Raw genomic sequence first — 18,503 nt, 5'->3', positions numbered from 1 at the left:
TTTTTGCTAACCCTGCTTTTCAAGGGGTTTAAAGTCACTCTGACCTTCATCCAACCAATCTTTCTCATTGGATAAATAGCCCATGCATACTGAAATGTACCCTGAATTATCTACATGTTAAATAAAGAAAGGTGCACACACTTACCTTTCTCAGTGCAGCATCCAGCATTGCATCTACATCCAAATCTTCACCCATTGTGATTCAGCTGATAAACTTCTTTTTTACCTTAAAAATACAAATAATAATAAAACTGGAGAAAAAAAGGCCAAAAAACATGGTGCTAAGACATCCAAAATGACTGATTGGAAGAAAAAGGAGCATAAACATCTTATAGATTGTTATATTTATTAATGAAAGTATTTTTTTTTTCTACAGAGAATGGAGCCCATACCAAGGTTCTGCCAAAACAATTGGCCCAAAACTAAGTCTGCTGATATTTTTTCAGAAGGCAAATACCTTATTGCAAATACCTCAAAGAAAACATGGAGCCATGATTCTTGACCATAAATTTACATTTAAAAATCCATTCCTGCTCTTTTTGCCCACCCCTTGCATTGACTTACGATATGATTACATGACTAATGACATTTAAGGAAACTTACAAAGAACCACTGTTCCACAAGAGAAAGAGACCATTTCTTCAGCCAGAAAGTTGACAACCTACAGAACCAGCTTACAGAAGAAAGGGTATCTAATGAATCAACTCACATATTTGAGTGCAAAACTGACTAAGAGTGACTACATCAAGGGTTTCTGTTCAACTGAGAGGTAGCTGAATCCTCAACTAGGAAGTAAGAAGTAGCCAAACAGGGAAATCATTCCTATAAATGTCATCAGAGAGCATAGCAAGGAATAAAATCCTTAACTTACTCCAAGCTGCAATTTAAGGTAAATAAATATTTATGTAGAAAGCAGCGTTAAGGTATTTGGGGACAATGGGGAAGAATTCTTCTCAGAAGATACAGAAGTTGACAGTGGCATGCTTCAAGAAACAATCCAAGCTTCTACACAAGAAGACCTGAATTTGGTTTCACTACAGGCCTGCAAGTGGAAACGAACTCAACATCCAAAACTGATTTTACCAACTGGATGGTCATTTTTACCAACAGTTTTTCATCAATAATTAGCGTGATTTCTGTTTCAAATACAATATGTCAAAATGGTCACTGTACAGTTGTACATCTATAAAAAAGAAGCTATTTTCCTAGTTTAATCACTGTATGAGGCACCAAATGGAAATTTGCAGTATCATTTTTAAAATCATGCCAGGAGTCAGTAATACTGCTGCATCTTTTTTTTAAGTAGTATTAATTTATTAACCAAAAGAAATAACACAGACAAAATCAATCAGTAGCACACCAAAAGCGTTGCTTGCGAGGGTGTGTTACTAGCAAAAAAGAACAAAAAATAGAAGAGAGAAAACAAAAACTGAGTTAATGTAAAATGAGCAGAAAGGTGAAACCGTCTACCAAGAAAAAAAAATTACATAAATAATTCATACACAATCAAACAACATAACATCATGATCCCAAAGCAAAAAAAAACAATAAACAATTATTTCTAATATTAAGTCAATCAATCTCAATCTAATTCAAAGGTATACCTACCAAGAAACTCCACACGCAACATGGTCTTAAATTGATTAATGGGCAATGCTTTGATACTTGGAAAAAGCTTACTCCATAGCTTAACCCCTCTAGAAATAATTGAAAAAGCAGTCCTACTTGAAACTAGGTGAGGAACCTCAATATTTCCACTTGTTTGAGTTCTGTGATCATGAATATTAGATCTATCCCGAAAAATTCCTGTAAAACATTCTGGAACGCACCCATAATGGTACTTATACATAAAAACCAGTGTATAAAAATCACGCAATCCAGCTGCAGGCATTATATTTGTCATACTGTACACTGACCTGAACAAATCCCGGTTCCCTATTCCACAAAGTGATCTAATGGCATCATTCTGCAGTACGCGGATTGGGCAAAGTATTGAGGGGAATTTCCCAAGCCATACAGACGAGCAATACAAAATATATAGATGAATCAGAGAAAAATATAATAACCATATCACATTTGAAGGAAATAAATGTTTTAGTTTACAGATAATCCATAAATTCCGCGATAATATTCTACGTATAGCTTTTACATGGCACTTAAATGATAAAGTTCGTCAATAATAATCCCAAGGTACTTAACAGATATTTGGCCAATTAACAATTCCCTTTGTGTAACATCCTCCTGCTTGTTATGTTGTGCATATGCTTATGTTTTGCTACGCTACGCTTGTGCTTATATTATGCTTTACTTTGCAGATTGTTGTAACCTGGGTTTCTAATATACTGCTTAACAATTGACGAGACAGAAATTTCTACATGGTGTCAGAAAAATGGAACCCACTGTCCCATACCCTGAACTCAATTGGGAAGCAGACAACCTCAAGGAAGCTTGGAATAGATTCAAAAGCCATGCAACACTCATGTTTGTAGACCCCTTGAGTGGAAAGACAGAGACTGTTCAATGTGCATTTTTACTAATATGGCTTGGTGAGAAAGGACGGGACATCTTCAGCACCTGGTCTCTCACCAAGGCTGAAAAAAACCGTATTGCAGTGTATACGCAAAAGTTCGATGAATACTTTAGTCCATCTGCAAATCCAATCTTCTCACGTTACGTTTTACACAAACGGGATCAGAACGACATTGAAACTGTGGAACAGTATGTGACAGATCTAAAACTTTTGGTTCGTGATTGCGAGTACAGTGCTGCAATCCGTGATGAAATGGTACGAAATAGACTTATCTGTGGAGTTAAGTCACCAAAGGTACGTGAAAAACTACTGCAGATGGGACCAACACTAACTCTTCCCCAAGCAATCCTTACTGCTTGAGCCCACACAGAAACCCAGGCACAACTAAATTCGATGTCAACAGCAGCGACATCCAACCACGAAATACAAATCAAGCAGGAAATCGACTTCGTCCAGTATAACAAACAATCCAAAGGACCTGCCAGACCCAACATGGCGAGAAGACAAGATTGCTATTTGTGTGGTGGGGATTATTCATCCATGCACAAATGTGCAACAAAATGAACCATTTCGCAAAAGTATGCAGAAGTTGAAAGAAACCTATCAACGCGATCGAGTCAAACAGAGCAGACCCAAATGATGTGAGGTGCAGTGATGATGAACTCTTTATTCACGAGGTGTCAATAGAAAATGCAGATGACCAACCCTACTCAGTCCTGCACATCGACCAACAAATCAGCATCAGATTCAAGGTAGATACTGGGGCTCAAGCCAACATCCTCACAAAATCTCTACTGAACAACATCAAGCCTACCCCATGGATCCACCCTACCCGCCAAATCCTTACCAGTTTCTGTGGACAGAAGATCCCAGTACTTGGTACTTGCCAGCTCTTTTGCTCCCATAGAAATGGTAACAGTGAGCTACTTACCTTTTTCATAGTAGAAGAAGCACCCACACCAATCTTGGGGTTTGTTGCTAGTTGTAAGTTGCAGCTGATAAAATGCATCTTTACTCTCAACGAGTCATCAGACGACCTGTTTACTGAATTTGCAGATCTCTTTGATGGAATTGGGAAATTGAGAGGTGAATGCAAGATTGTTCTGAAAGAAGGAGCACAACCAACAGTCCAACCAACGAAACGCATCCCTGTTGCAGTCCTACCAAGGTTCAAGGAAGAACTAGAGCGTATGGAACGCCTAGGTGTCATCAAAAAGGTCACTCACCCTACAGACTGGGTTAATTCTGTTGTTATTGTCGAGAAACCAGACAAGTCACTTCCGATCTGTATTGACCCGCATGACCTGAATAAAGCTATAAAAAGGTCACACCATCCTATGCCAACCTTTAATGAGGCTATTCAAAAGCATGAAGGAGCAAAACTCTTCACAAAACTTGATGCAATGCATGGGTACTTGTCTCTAGTTCTTGATGAAGAATCATCAGAGCTCACAACATTTGCGACACCAATCGGGAGATTTAAATTCAGGAGGATGCCCTTTGGCCTGATTTCCGCTCAAGATGAATTCCAGAGGCGAATGGAAGAAGCGTTTGAGGGGGTACCCGAATTCTCAGTCATAGTTGACGATATCATAATCTCAGGAAAATCCGAAACTGAACTTGATGTGAACACACGAGCTGCACTCACCAGAGCCAGTGAATGGACCGTAAAATTGAACAAAGCAAAATGCATACTCAAGTCCGAATCAATACCTTAATTTGGTCATGTGATCTCTAAGGATGGCATCCATCCTGATAAGAACAAAGTTAACGCACTGAAGGAAATGCCCCCACCACGCAACCGCGAGGAACTTCAGACATTATTAGGGATGCTAAACTGCCTGTCCTGTTACATCCCAAATCTATCATCCCAGAACGAACCACTATGAACTCTATCAAAACAGCAGAAGTTCGTATGGGAAGAAGTACATGACAACGCGTTCGATACCATCAAAAAATCAATAATTAGCACCATATCCCCTTTTAATCCCTCAGTTGGTAACCTAGAGCTACAAGTTGATGCTTCCAAATCAGGCCTTGGAGTAGTCCTTATTCAGAACGAGAACATCATTTCGTTTTCCTCCTGCTCATTGAATACAACAGAGCAGAAATACTCTCAGATCAAAAAAGAACTTTACGCCATCGTTTTTGGAATCCGTCACTTCCATCAGTACCTGTATAGCCATAGCTTTGTCATAGTCACTGACCACAAACCACTTGAAACGCTTATTAATCAACCAATGCAAAAATCTTCTCCTCGTCTCCAAAGAATGTTGCTCCAGATTCAGCCATATGATCTTAGTCATTTTCCGGCCTGGTAAAGAGATCCCAGTCCCAGACACACTGTCCCGCCTATACCTTCAAAGCCAAGATGAAAGTCTACAAAAAGAAATTGAATCATATGTCCACTCCGTCATGAGCCTCATTCCCATCAGTCCTGCAAGGCTATTGCAATTGAAGAAAGAAACACTCTTAGACCCTATCCTAGCATGTCTTGCAGACACAATCAAATCAGGATGGCCATCAACAAAAGCTCAAACACCTTCCCTCATTGCACAATACTTCAGCTCCAAGCATGAACTCACTGTGATTGATGGAACCATTCTAAAAGGAGATCGCTTAGTAATCCCCAATCTTGCACATCTTGCACAGCATGCATGCTTCCCGTCTCGGTATTGAAAAGACGAAGCAAAGGGCTAGAACAATCGTTTATTGGCCAGGGATGACTGAAAGTATCAAAAAATATATCAAACATTGCCCAGCATGCCAAGCATATCAAAGGAACAATCAGAAAGAATCTCTCAAGCCTCATGGTATACCTAACCACCCATGGGAACATGTTGGAATAGATATGTTCTATCTGGAAGGAAGTCACTTCCTCGTTATGGTTGACTATTACAGTCGATTTTTCGAAGTTGATCAAATAGGGACAGCTGCCTCATGCCATCAAGTCATATCCCTTCTAAAAGACCATTTCGCAAGGCATGGGATCCCTTGCATCATTACTTCAGACAATGGTCCACATTTCAACTCCCTTATATTTCAAGACTTTACTAACAGGTGGTCATTCGAGCATGGAATGTCTTGTCCCTATCATGCCCAGTCAAACAGATTGGCAGAGAAAGCCGTTGGGATAGCAAAAAAACAAGATAAAGAAGACCCCATTTTGCAGAAGCGAAATGAGCAATGCCCTTCTTGAGTACAGAAATACCCCAGTAGATGGAATGGCGTCTCCTGCCCAGCTATTAATGAGTAGGAACTTGCAATCAACAATACCCTGTACCCTTGAGTATCTCACTCCCAAAATAGTTCCCAAATGTGAATTCGTTGAAAGTCGCCTGGAGTGCCAACTAAGGCAGCAAAAGTACTACAATCATCACTCAAAGGACCTTCAAGAACTGAAACAAGGGCAATCTGTGGAAGCACAGACCCAAAAAAATCATGGGAACCAGCTGTCGTGTTGCACAAACACGAACTGCCAAGATCGTGCGTCGTACAAACTCAAGATATGAAAGCACATCGTCGAAACCGAAAATACCTGAGAATGTCCCCAGATGACACAGATCTAGAACAATATCAGCATACCAACTCAAATGGGGTACCGCAGTTGAGTTCCACATCATCTCCAAACGCGTTATCAACCCCGTCAAAAAGCCCACCCCCAACCGTCATTATTCAAGCCCCAGGGTCAAGCCCAAAAGTCAGTAGCCACATTCAGGACAAAGTACCACCGACAAAGGACAAAATTTACAGCATTCATGGGAAAGTGATTCAACACCACATTTGACAAATGTCCAACATCTCATGTTTTAATCTATTATATTTAAGTAATCTTTAAAAAATGGATGCACTATTAGCACTTTAGAAATCACTCAAAACATTGTGACATTTGTTAAACTCTTCATTGAGTGAAGAGATAGTGATGAAATATAGGACTCGTCATATAATTTTTTTGTAGCTGGGAGCTTCAAAAATTAACTTACTGGGTGTGAGAATAGATTTGCTTTTTGTTTTTGTTTTTCTTACTAATAATATACTTCCAGATACTGTATACAGTTCAACACTCAAAACAAATACTATTTTGCCAAAGTTGAAAATGTATTTAGATGCCAAAGAACTTTTACAACCTACTCTAATAAAAAATACACACAAAAAATAAAAATAGAATGCTTATTTAAGCAATCCACTTGGATAGAAAACTGGTGCAGTGAATTGAAGCTTTCTATACAGGAAATAGTGGAAACAACAATTTTAGTGCAATATCTCAAAAGGGGGAATATATATGAGGGGGCTGAACTTCAAATATATTGGTCTAATTTTTACCAGGATATTGTGAAATAGTGAGTATTTAGGAGATTCATGGATAGTGGTTGAAATAGACAAGTCAAAAATAGGTAAAAACAAAATACAATAGAGAATGATGACTTATGAATAGATGACTTATAGACTGATACTGGGTTTTAGGGGGACTAGAGTTGGAAACCAAATGATTTTTTTTTTGTTCCTTTGCTGGACCAGTTAGAAGAAACACTTCTAAAATGATTGGATCTGTCCCAGCCCGAAGGGCTTATAATACATTGAATAATATCAGACACATTTACCAACTAGTGAATTACTTAGTTAATTAGTGGATCTACCCTCTGGTTAGAAATCTAACCTCTGGTTAGCATTGATTGATCATGTTGTGTGCATTCAGACATTACAAAAAATGGTAGAATAAATACCCACATGGCAAGGTATTTAGCTGGATTTTACTGAAAGAAAAAGTACACTGAGCCATCAGAGCAAAGGATTAACTAAAGGCACAAGCCAAGGATCATACTAAGCCAGTTGTTTGACTTTTCTATTTTAGCAACTTTTGTTGACAGCCTTTTTGCCAACCAGCAGACCATTTTTATTGCTACTTGAAATTCATGTAATGCATCTTAAGAACCAGAAGAAAGCAGCACCATTTTATTTTGATTTCATATAGCTGGTAAGAATTTTATTAATGAAAATTGATTCTAAAACATGAATAATAATTGGAAAAGAAAGAAATATGACAAGAAGATATTTATTCTAAACTTTTCTTAGAAAGAATTCATCAATGGTTATGTTAGTTCTCCTATATTGCCTAGGACTATATGGGATGATTAGGGGGAGGGGGGAGTGTTGGAAATGTTCACAAAGCCACAAAAATGAACATCAAATTCGCATTAAATAAGTATGTTTGCAGCACAAATAAATGTTATATTTGAATTCAGGATATTTTACCAATAAAGGTATGTCTATTTCAAAAGGTATGTCGGATTTTCCTTCCTAGATTTTGTCATGGCTCTCCTTTGGAAAATCTATCCTCCAAGGTTTTCACACCCAAGGAGCTAAGTATTCTATCAAAACCTAAATTTGCAATGGCTCTGACACACGTAAATACATCAGAAATTATTACCAGTGTGGAGTCTAGCTGGCATTTCAAAGGTTGTTCAGCCCCAAAATTTTATGGTCTACCCAAAATTCATGAGGATACTCTACCCAGAAGGATACTCTGTTACATCCTATTGTAGCATGTTATAGCTCTCCAGCTACAGGTGTATAATAATTCTTAGCTACAATTTTCAAGTCTCTTCTAACAACACAGAAATCTTATATAAAAAATTCCATAGATCTTGTTGAGAGGCTGAAAAATCATAGTATAACAGAGAAAAACTATCTTATCTAGGTTTGATTCAATTTCATGCAATGTCCATAAATATGAACAGGCCTTACAAAGAAAATTAGAGGAAAATTCTACTTGGTCAGATTGTAAACCTTGGAAATTGACACAATAACGACGCTTTTATGATTTTGGAACAAGTTCTCTTTATATTTTATGTTTCAAGAAAAATTCTTCCTTCAGGTAAGGGACTACCCATGGGAACTGTTTTGTCTTCTTTTTTTGGAAAATTTTTACATGGATTTCATAGAACAGTCTGCTTGGAATATTTTCCCCTTAAAACAAACTCTCTGGTTTCGGTTTGTTGATGATATTCTTGCTGCTTGGGAACATGGTCAGGACTCTAAAAGATTTTTTAGCACATTTGATTTGAATCTTCAATTTACAATAGAACTGGAAGATTCAAAAAAGCTCCCTTCCTTGGATGTTTTAATTATAAAAAATATTCCTAGCCTTCAATTTTCTATATATTGAAAGCCAACCCATAGTGATTGGTATCTACATTTCTTGTCAAATCACCCTCCTTGTATAAAAAGAGGGGGGGGGTAATTTCTTTAGTCGACAGGGTTCTAAAAATATGTTCATGTAATCATGTAAAAGTCCCTGAGATTGGAAAATAAAAATGACAACTTTGATTCAGCTCTGGCTCAGAATATATATGAAAATCCTGACCATTTAGCTCTTTTTGAAGAGGCAACTTTAATATCTACCATAAATGGCCTACCAAAATCTTTTAAAGAGGCAATTGAGATAAAAAAAAACATATAGACACAGGAGATATTTCCTTAGGCCCAATTTATAATAATTTAGAGCTGTTTTTGATGTTAAAAGTAAAGATCACCATCTAGCAGTGTCTAAAGTTAATTTAAAGCTGAAATTTTGGAAGGGTAACTACCTCCCAGAAAGTTATGATGTTGATAGACTCCAGGATGAAAATTTGACAAAAAACTTCCAGGAACAGTTGTATGCTAAACTAGAGTTTAAATTTGACAATGTGCAAGATGGACAAAATAATTTTAGAAAAAAACGATTTGTGAAGTTGCTGATGGTGTCTTAGAGAAGAGTGCTAAGACTGCAACTTGGAATATTAGTGAAAAAGCTTTATGTTTAATAGAGAGTATAAGGGGTTTGTTCAAGAATTATCTGAGTAATAGACCATATACAAACAATAGAAATGTAAAGAAAGTGGAGAAAGCATTAAAATATGGACTAAGGAGATGTGAAGTGGAGGCCATGGATAAAAGTGCGGATAATTTGGAAGATGCAGCTAGATGGTCCCAGTCCTAGTTAAAGATAGGAATGGGGCCACAATTAGTGATAAGGAAAAGTTAAAGAAAGATGGGCAGAACATTTTGAGAATGTGCTAAACCAAGATACAGTTGCAGGAAAAGATATAGATGAAAATAAAAAAGTTTGTGATACCTTTGATGTGAAGGAAGATTTGTTTTAAGAGGAAGAATTAGCAACAGTGCTAAAAGGATTAAAAAATAACAAGTGTACAGGTGCTGATAGTATGATAAATGAGTTTCTTAAGTACGGCAGCTCTGAGGTTAAGGATAAGCTACAGAAGATTATAAATATGATTTTGAAAAAGGGGAAGTACTTAATGATTTTAGGAGAGCCTTAATTAAACCACTGTGTAAGAAAGGTGACTAGAGTGAGTGTTTTAATTATTGAGGCATTAGTCTGGTCTTAACTTAGTAATATAACACTTTTTAGACTGAAAGATGCTCAAGACAAAGTTTTGAGAGAAGAACAGTATAATTTTAGAAAAGGTAGAGGATGTGTTTTTGCTCTTAGGTTAATATTTGAGAAGTGTCTGATTTATCAAACACCTTTAGTCCTCAGTTTTATCAATTGTACGTATGTATGTATGTATTTTGATAAATAATATGATGATCAATTATGAGTGAACTTTTGATTCTGTTGATAGAAGAGTGTTAGCAAAGGACTTGTCCTTATATGGAATACCAGAAAAATACATTAAAGTGATTTATGTGATGTATGAGAATAATACTGCTGTGATTAAGGTAGGAAATGAGATTAGCAACTGGTTTTGTATTAAATCAGGAGTTATGCAAGGTTGTGTTCTTTCCCCCTTTATACAGATGATTTTGGTGGATTTCATCATAAGGAGTACAGGAAAGGCTAATGGAGAAACTTTTGGGAGACCATGGAGAAAGCTAATGGAGACCACATAATCAAATGGGAGGAAAAATGCTCCTGGACTTAGATTATGCTGATGATTTAAGCATATTAGATGAAAGTGTGAGCAAAATAAATGAATTTTTAGAGGTCTTGTGAGTTCAGGGTGCTAGAAAAGGCTTGAAAATTAATGTTAAGAAGACTAAGTCACTAAGGCTAGGAATAAATGAAGATGATGTTAGTTAATGAAAAGATTGATCAGGTTGGCAACTTCACTTACCTTGTTAGTATTATTAGTAAAGATGGTGGGAGTAGTGAAGATGTTAAAAGTAGAATAGCTAAGGCTCAGGTTGTTTTTTCAAAGTTAAAAAAAAAGTTTGGAAGAATAGGAAGATAAGTCCACAAAGCAAGATTAGAATATTGGAAGCTACAGTTCTGACAATGGTCAAATATGGCTCTGAAGCATGGGTGATCTGAAAAGTAAATGAAATTTACTAGATGTTTTCCAGAGAAATTGCCTACAGATTGTTCTGGGTATCCAGCTGACTGACCATATTTCAAACAGTAGGTTGTACAGAAAATGTGGTCCAATCCTGCTTTCTAGGGCTATAATGAAAGAAAGTTTGAGATGGTTAGGCCACATTCTACTGATGAAGGATGACAGATTGCCAAAGATTGTCCTTTTTGGCCAACTGTCTGGGGTTACATAGAAAGCATGTTGTCCTTGTCTGGGTTGAGAGGATTTCATAAATAAAGATTTAAAGGAAATGGGAACTTCTTGGGAGGGTGTAAAGAGGGAGGCATTGAATAGATTAGGTTTGAGGAGAAGCGTGCAGAAATTTCTAATTCTATGCTCTTCTGGTGCCCCTTGGGGATGATGTTTTCTCAGCAATTTTAAATAAAATAACACCACATTTTCTCAGTGTCAAAATTATTTATAATAAGGTTAGGTCAAAAAGTGCTTGAATTTGTGATAGATGCAATTATTATATTTGTTAAGAGCATAAAAAAAGGGAACAAGTGGTATGCTCACTTTATTGACAAGTCAATAATATGAATTGCTATACATTTACAAAGAACCAGCCCAACATTTAGGTATTAACTGTATGATGTGCAAATATATACCCTGATTTAGATATGTTTAGGGGTGGGGTTAAAGTTCATTTGTGATGCAAATGAAGGTTATATCTAGATTCAAAATGCAATTCTGGATATAAATTTGCACACTAGGGGGGTGTTAATATATATGTAATATAAATGTTAATGTATATGTATGTTTGTTAATATATAGGTTCTAAGAAATTTATGAAGTTCTTAGAAAAATAGAAAAACAAGGAAAGAAGTGAAGATAAAGGTTTTCCTGCAGCAAAATATATTATTAGTATTTTTGTCACTTTTTAAAGCTCAAAAAGTGCTTGAATTTTTATATAAAAGGAATTATTATATTCATAAAGAACATAAAAAGGCATTGAGTGGTAAGTTCACTAACTGTCAAATTTTTTTGAAAACCTATCATTTTCAAGAGCTCTAAAACTACTTCGATTTGAATTTATAGTAGAAGCAATTTTTATATTCATAAACAACATAAAAAAGCCATCAAAATATATTAACTAGGATTATTGTGCATATTATGAGGAAAGAATTGTTGGTAAATTTATGACAGTTCATATAACTGACTTACCAATAAAGTGAACATACCTCTTGATGCCTTTCTTCATGTTCTTTAAAAATATAATAATTGCTTCTATTGAACATTTAAATTTAAGCACTTTTTAACCTAACCTAACCCTATTACAAATAATTTTAGGACTGAGAAAAGGTAGCATAATTTTTTTGAAAATGATGTCCACTAACTGTCAAATTTTTTTGAAAACCTGTCATTTTGAAGAGCTCGGAAACCACTTAGATTTGAATTTATAGTAGAAGCAATTTTTATATTCATAAAGAACATAAAAAAGGCATCAAATGGTATATTCACTTCATTGGTAAGCCAGTTATATGAACTGTCATAATTTTACTGAATTGTTTTCTTAACATGTCTTTATGTGGTGGACTACTCATAGATCTATATCCTTTAACCCTTTTTGTGCCAACAAACATACAAAGAAATTATTGCTTTCAAGGCTTATTATATTCAGAAAGAGCACAAAGATGACATCTTGTGGTATGTTCACTTTGTTTATAGGTCAATAGTATAAACTGCTCAATATTTACCAAATGATCTACATATAGGCTAGATCAAATTATATTGAAGACAAATCAGTGAGGGCATAGGCCTAATATGGATCATCATAGGCCTATTAAAAAGTGTCCAAACAATTCCCTAAGGAACAATTGTTTGGCAGAGAAATATTCTACCACAACTCTAGTTTTGATTGATGTAGGCTATTAAATAGCATTGTCCAGCATCAATTCCAAAAGTTTTGCCCTTCTTTAAATTTAACCTATGGGCCAGCTTAAGAATTTCATATAGTCCAAACTGTAATAGGCTTTGGTCAATGTTGATATTACCTGAACAATTGTTTTGGATCATGATACTATTGTTAATAGATAATTGACTTTAGGAACATCTTTCCTCTCTTGCAAAACTACCACAAACTCACCATTATGGTGGTTGAAAATTAAGTGCAGCATATTAAAAACAAAAATATTAAGGACTGAATTCATATATCTAAACACAAGTATTACCAGTCGTTTCAGAAGAAGTTACTGAAAAGAACAATATATAAATTACTTGAATTTTTGTTTAGTCAATGCAGTATTTTGTCATAGAAGCTGAACTCTCAGGATCTGTTTTTTTTATGTGATGATGATAGTGGTGAATTGACATCCATTACAGAGCACTATTCTTTTCCTGTACTCAAAATAACAGAGCGCTATCTGTGCTTAAGATAATAGAGCACTATCTGTATTTAAAATAATAGAGCACTATCTGTATTTAAAATTACAGAACGCTATTGTGTTGCTCTGTGCAACATGTCTAGGAACAAATACAGCCAAATACAACATTTTCTGCAAAATGAATGAATGAAAGACTTGGAAGTATTTGGACATGTCCATTATGTAAAACAGGTTCCAGTAGACCTGATGTTCCAAATATAGTGAAAAGCACTCAACTCCCATTGTAGTGAAATGCATGACATGTTTGCTGGTTTCAGATCTGATATGCAGACTTCTTTGGACACTGTGAGGGCTCAGGTGGAAACACTAGAGACAGCTATACAATCAAAAGGTTTCCATAGATGATGTGCAGAAACTTGTGGAAAATTCTATAACCACCCATCTCAAAACAGACGTCCACAAAATAGTGAGACAAGAGCAAGACAGAAACAGAAGACAACTTAATCTGATTGCCTATAACATTCCTCTGCAAACCAACAATGCTCAGTTCATCTCAACTTACTTGAAAGATGAATTCTCAATTAATGTCAGGGCTATTACTAGCTTGAAATGTCTACCTAATGGTAAGAATACAAGCACCCTAGACAGACCCAACCCAATCCTTTTTTCTATAAATGATTACAAAATAAAAATGGATATATTGAGGGCCTAAAGAGCGAGGAGGGGGAGTATCTCCTTCTTTGCTGATGCATCCAATGAAGACCACCAGAGAAGGAAAGAACTAGTTGAAGAGATAAAGAGGCCTGCAGCAGCTGGTGAAAAAAACCTTGTCATCTGTGATGGCACATCATGTCAAAAAACATGATCCCCCAGGGGGAGGGAGTCCTCCCCCCCTCTCTCAATGGTTCACTAGACTTACCCATATCCCTTGTAAATAGTGCATCAAGCCCAGCCAGAAAGACTTCTGTAAGTTCAACCCTTGTTTCCGTGGCTTCGGTTTTGAGCTCTGTCTCTCCATCAAGTGTTGCATCTGATTTGTCTGAGACCAACTACATCACTGCTAGCTTGGGGGACGAAAATGCATATCAGAGTTACAAAGCCAGAACTAGCAACAGCCCAGCTGACCAAAGAAAACAGACACAACTACAAATATTATATACAAACATTGATTCTTTAGTGCCAAAACTCTCAGAACTAAAAGTGTTACTTTAAAGGAAGTAGATGTTTTCTGTGTTTGTGAGGTGTGTCCTAAGAACTCGTTGACCCAATTGGATGATGTACATATTCAAATCCCTGGATACTTACTCCTCAGCAACCTAGATAGTAACATGTATCAAAGAACTATCTACACTAGGCTTGGAATTAAGGTAGATAAAATTGATTTTTCTATTTCTCAACCTACTAATGCTTGGGTGGAACATGTATTAGTTAGACTTCTAATTGGACTCAAAACTGTGAATATTGGTGTGCTTTACTGTAGCCCATCAGCTCCAAATCAACTAGTATCTAACCAAGCAGTTTCTAACCTATTACAGATGTTATGTAATCTAAATTCATCACTTGTGCTTTATTGTGATTTTAATATGCCAGAAGTTTGTTGGTGCTGACAACTTCCTAACTCAGATAATAATGCAACCAACTAGATTTAGACATTCACAACAACCATCATTACTAGACTTCCTTATTACAAATGATCCTGAGAGGATTACTTCCACTTGTTACCTTCCAGCTATTGGTGCAAGTGATCACATATGCATAATGAATGACATTAATATTAACCATATTCATGATGGTAAACTTAAGAGAACTTTTACCAATTACACTTTGATCTGTGAAGAAATAGCTAATATAAATTGGGATGAGGGATTATCAGATGAGCCAGATGTTGAATCTAGTTGGAATCATTTTAAGTCTACTTTACTAGGTGCATGTAGGAAGCATGCAAAGGTTAATTGGTCAGATAAACCAAAGACTCTTCCATACCTTCCCAGGAATATTAAGAAAATTATCAGAAAGAAAAATAGAGTGTGGAATAAATACCTAAAATGCAAGTGTGACAACCATCACAACAAATACACCATGCTCCAAAAGAAGCTGAGAAACATGACAAAAAAAGTTATCCAAGACCATGAAGAATCTATTGCAAATGAGTCAAAGAAAAACCCCAAAAATTCTGGCATTATGTTACAGCCAACAACCCTTCCCGTCAATGCACCAACAGGCTAAAAAATCAGATGGCTCCAGTACTACTGACCCAAAAGAAATTGATGATTGCATGAATGCCAGCTTTTGCACAAACTTCAACTCTAAGCCACCTGACATTACACTCCCAACCATACCTCCTGTAACAGTACATAACCCAATGTCTCCTGTAATCATTACTCAAGAAGGTGTATTTGAAATACTAAGAAGTTTAAACTCCAACAAAGCTGCTGGACCTGATAATCTCCACCCTTGGCTTTTGATAGAATCTGCTGCTCACATTTCCCTCCCCCTTGCAAGAATATTTAACATGTCCCCGGCCAAAAAGTCAGTACCAAATGACTGGAGAACAGCAAATATTATACCAATTTTTAAGAAAGGTGACAAGGATAACCTAGGAAATTATCAACCAATAAGTCTAACCTCAGCCATTTGCAAGATCATGAAAGGTATCATTAACCATGCTCTAATAAATTATTTAGAAGAATATACACTTATTAGCAATAGACAACATGGAGTTCACAGGGGCAGGTCAATTGACACCAACTTTATTCAGTCATATGATCATGCAACTAAAATTTTGGATATGGGTAAACTGGTTGACATTATCTTACTCAACCAAGCCAAAGTCTTTGACAAGGTTGAACACTCATACCTGTTGCTGAAGCTTACCAGGTGCATGAGGATGTGATTGATTGGATTGGAGCATTCCCAACTGGTAGATCTCAATGTGTCATGATCTAAACTGATAATGGCAATCTAGTTTTCTCCTCCACTTCCCTGGTTATAAGTGGCATCCCACAGGGAACCATCCCTGGGACAACGTTGTTTAGCATATATATTAATGACTGTACAACTTATCTATACAACCTTTTAACATTATATGCTGATGACTGTAAGTTCATTGGGCCTGCTAAAACTGAAGAAGAAAGAGCCTGCATTCAGCTAGACCTTGACAGGCTATCCTCCTGGTCATCAACTTGGGCCCTACAATTCAATGCAACAAAATGCAAGGTACTGCACTTAGGGCACAATAACCCCCGCCATCCCTACCCTATAGGGTGTGACCAGTTGGAAGCAGTTGCTGAGGAGAGAGACCTAGGCATCATTGTGGATAAAAATTTAAAATTTGATAGCAACACACTCATACCTGTTGCTGAAGCTTACCAGGTGCATGAGGATGTGATTGATTGGATTGGAGCATTCCCAACTGGTAGATCTCAATGTGTCATGATCTAAACTGATAATGGCAATCTAGTTTTCTCCTCCACTTCCCTGGTTATAAGTGGCATCCCACAGGGAACCATCCCTGGGACAACGTTGTTTAGCATATATATTAATGACTGTACAACTTATCTATACAACCTTTTAACATTATATGCTGATGACTGTAAGTTCATTGGGCCTGCTAAAACTGAAGAAGAAAGAGCCTGCATTCAGCTAGACCTTGACAGGCTATCCTCCTGGTCATCAACTTGGGCCCTACAATTCAATGCAACAAAATGCAAGGTACTGCACTTAGGGCACAATAACCCCTGCCATCCCTACCCTATAGGGTGTGACCAGTTGGAAGCAGTTGCTGAGGAGAGAGACCTAGGCATCATTGTGGATAAAAATTTCAAATTCGATAGCAACACTCAGGCTCAGGTTGCAAAAGCTAATTGAGCTCTTGGACTTGTTAAGTACTCTTTTGTAACCAGAAAGTCATGTGTAGTTACAAAAATTTATAAATCCCTTGTCTGTCCCCACCTTGAGTTTGGCCTTTCCCCAAAATAAAATGGATGCAAGAGCCCTTGAAAGTGTACAAAGGAGAGCAACCAAACTGGTCTGTGGCTTAAATAATGTCCCTTACCAGGATTGCCTAGGATCTCTGAGACTTCCAACCCTCACATATCAAAGATATAGAGGAGATGTGATCATGGCAAGCAAAATTTTCAATTCCAGTCACCTGAACCAGATCTTCACCCCCTCACTGGCTAACAATTCAAGAGGTCACAGTCTTAAGCTTCACCTGCCTGGATGTTGGAGAAGGGAACAACATGGCTTTTTTTCCATTTGAGTAGTCCCCCTCTAGAATAGCCTATCCAAGTTTACCATCCAAGCTGAGACTCCCTACTCCTTCAAAGCTGGAGTCAACAGGGACTGGGAAGCTAAGCCAACATAATTACATCACTCACCACCAGTGAGAACTACAGGAGGATCTACCACCTTATCTTGCTGGCAAGGTAATTATATATTTGCACATTTTTAAGCATGGCATATACTAGATACATCAATTGTTAATTCATGTATTTAATATGTGCTATGCTATACCCACCCCCCTAACGTGCAAATATATAGCCCAAATTTGTTTCAAAACTATTACAGATTTGTGATTTCAAATATCCAATCGACAAAAACAGAAATGATTGCTATTCTATAGGTTGTATTTGAATACAAGAATACTTGGGCCAGAATAAATCCATAACGGCGAGTTTGCAGTAGTTTTGCAAGAGAGAAAAGATGTTGCAAAAGTCAGAATGCATCTATCAACAATATTTTGATGACCCTAAACAATTGTTCAGGTAATATCAACGTTGACCTAGGCTTTTGCTATATATTTATATGTTGACATAACACACTGTTTGTTATCGCTATGAGGCTGAATTAGGTTATTAAAAATAAAACTACCTTTTTAACAACCTTACTATCTTATTTGTTTTCTTGCAAAATGTCTGTTATATGATAAAAATGAAGAAAAAAGCAACAACATTATCGCCATCTAGGTTTCATTTGTTTTTCGCTAAAGAAGTTTCTCAACTGATTTCTTTGTAGATAAATATGATCTTCCCATTAGTAATAGTTTTTATTGAAACATTTCTTTTGATATTTTCTATACTGTGGGAGACCAAAAGTAGCTTTTGGGTTTTATACAACTTTTTAAAGAATAAAACAAGAGCTAGCGACATTCTATCCAAGAATCTGTCTTTAAAATAAATATTCACCGAAATTGTAGCCATAAATAATCCTTAGAAAAGAAAAAATATCTTCCTAAGCTATTGGCAAAGAACTTCAAATTTGTATCACATAGCTTTTACTTTAGGGAGCTTTCAG

At 36.6% G+C, this 18,503-nt stretch overlaps 1 protein-coding gene across 3 annotated transcripts in view; it reads right to left on the bottom strand.

Annotated features, from left to right (window-relative positions):
* Positions 1–18,147, bottom strand: part of LOC136033776 (RNA-binding protein 39-like) — a 56,273-nt gene extending 38,126 nt beyond the window's left edge. For 2 of the 3 annotated variants that reach the window (XM_065714674.1, XM_065714675.1), the window contains exons 1-2: positions 18,079–18,147; positions 146–225 (exon numbers count right to left, since the gene is read on the bottom strand). In XM_065714674.1, the coding sequence (XP_065570746.1) occupies positions 146–196 (51 nt within the window). In that variant the 5' untranslated portion in view covers positions 197–225; positions 18,079–18,147. Of the gene's footprint in view, positions 1–145; positions 226–18,078 lie in introns of those variants that run through there. The other variant, XM_065714676.1, reaches the window with a different exon arrangement.
* Between the last annotated feature and the right edge of the window lie 356 nt (positions 18,148–18,503).

Source organism: Artemia franciscana, chromosome 12 (genome assembly GCF_032884065.1).
Source record: "Artemia franciscana chromosome 12, ASM3288406v1, whole genome shotgun sequence".
Classification (NCBI taxonomy): domain Eukaryota; kingdom Metazoa; phylum Arthropoda; class Branchiopoda; order Anostraca; family Artemiidae; genus Artemia; species Artemia franciscana.
This window is presented reverse-complemented; position numbering and strand designations above follow the sequence as displayed.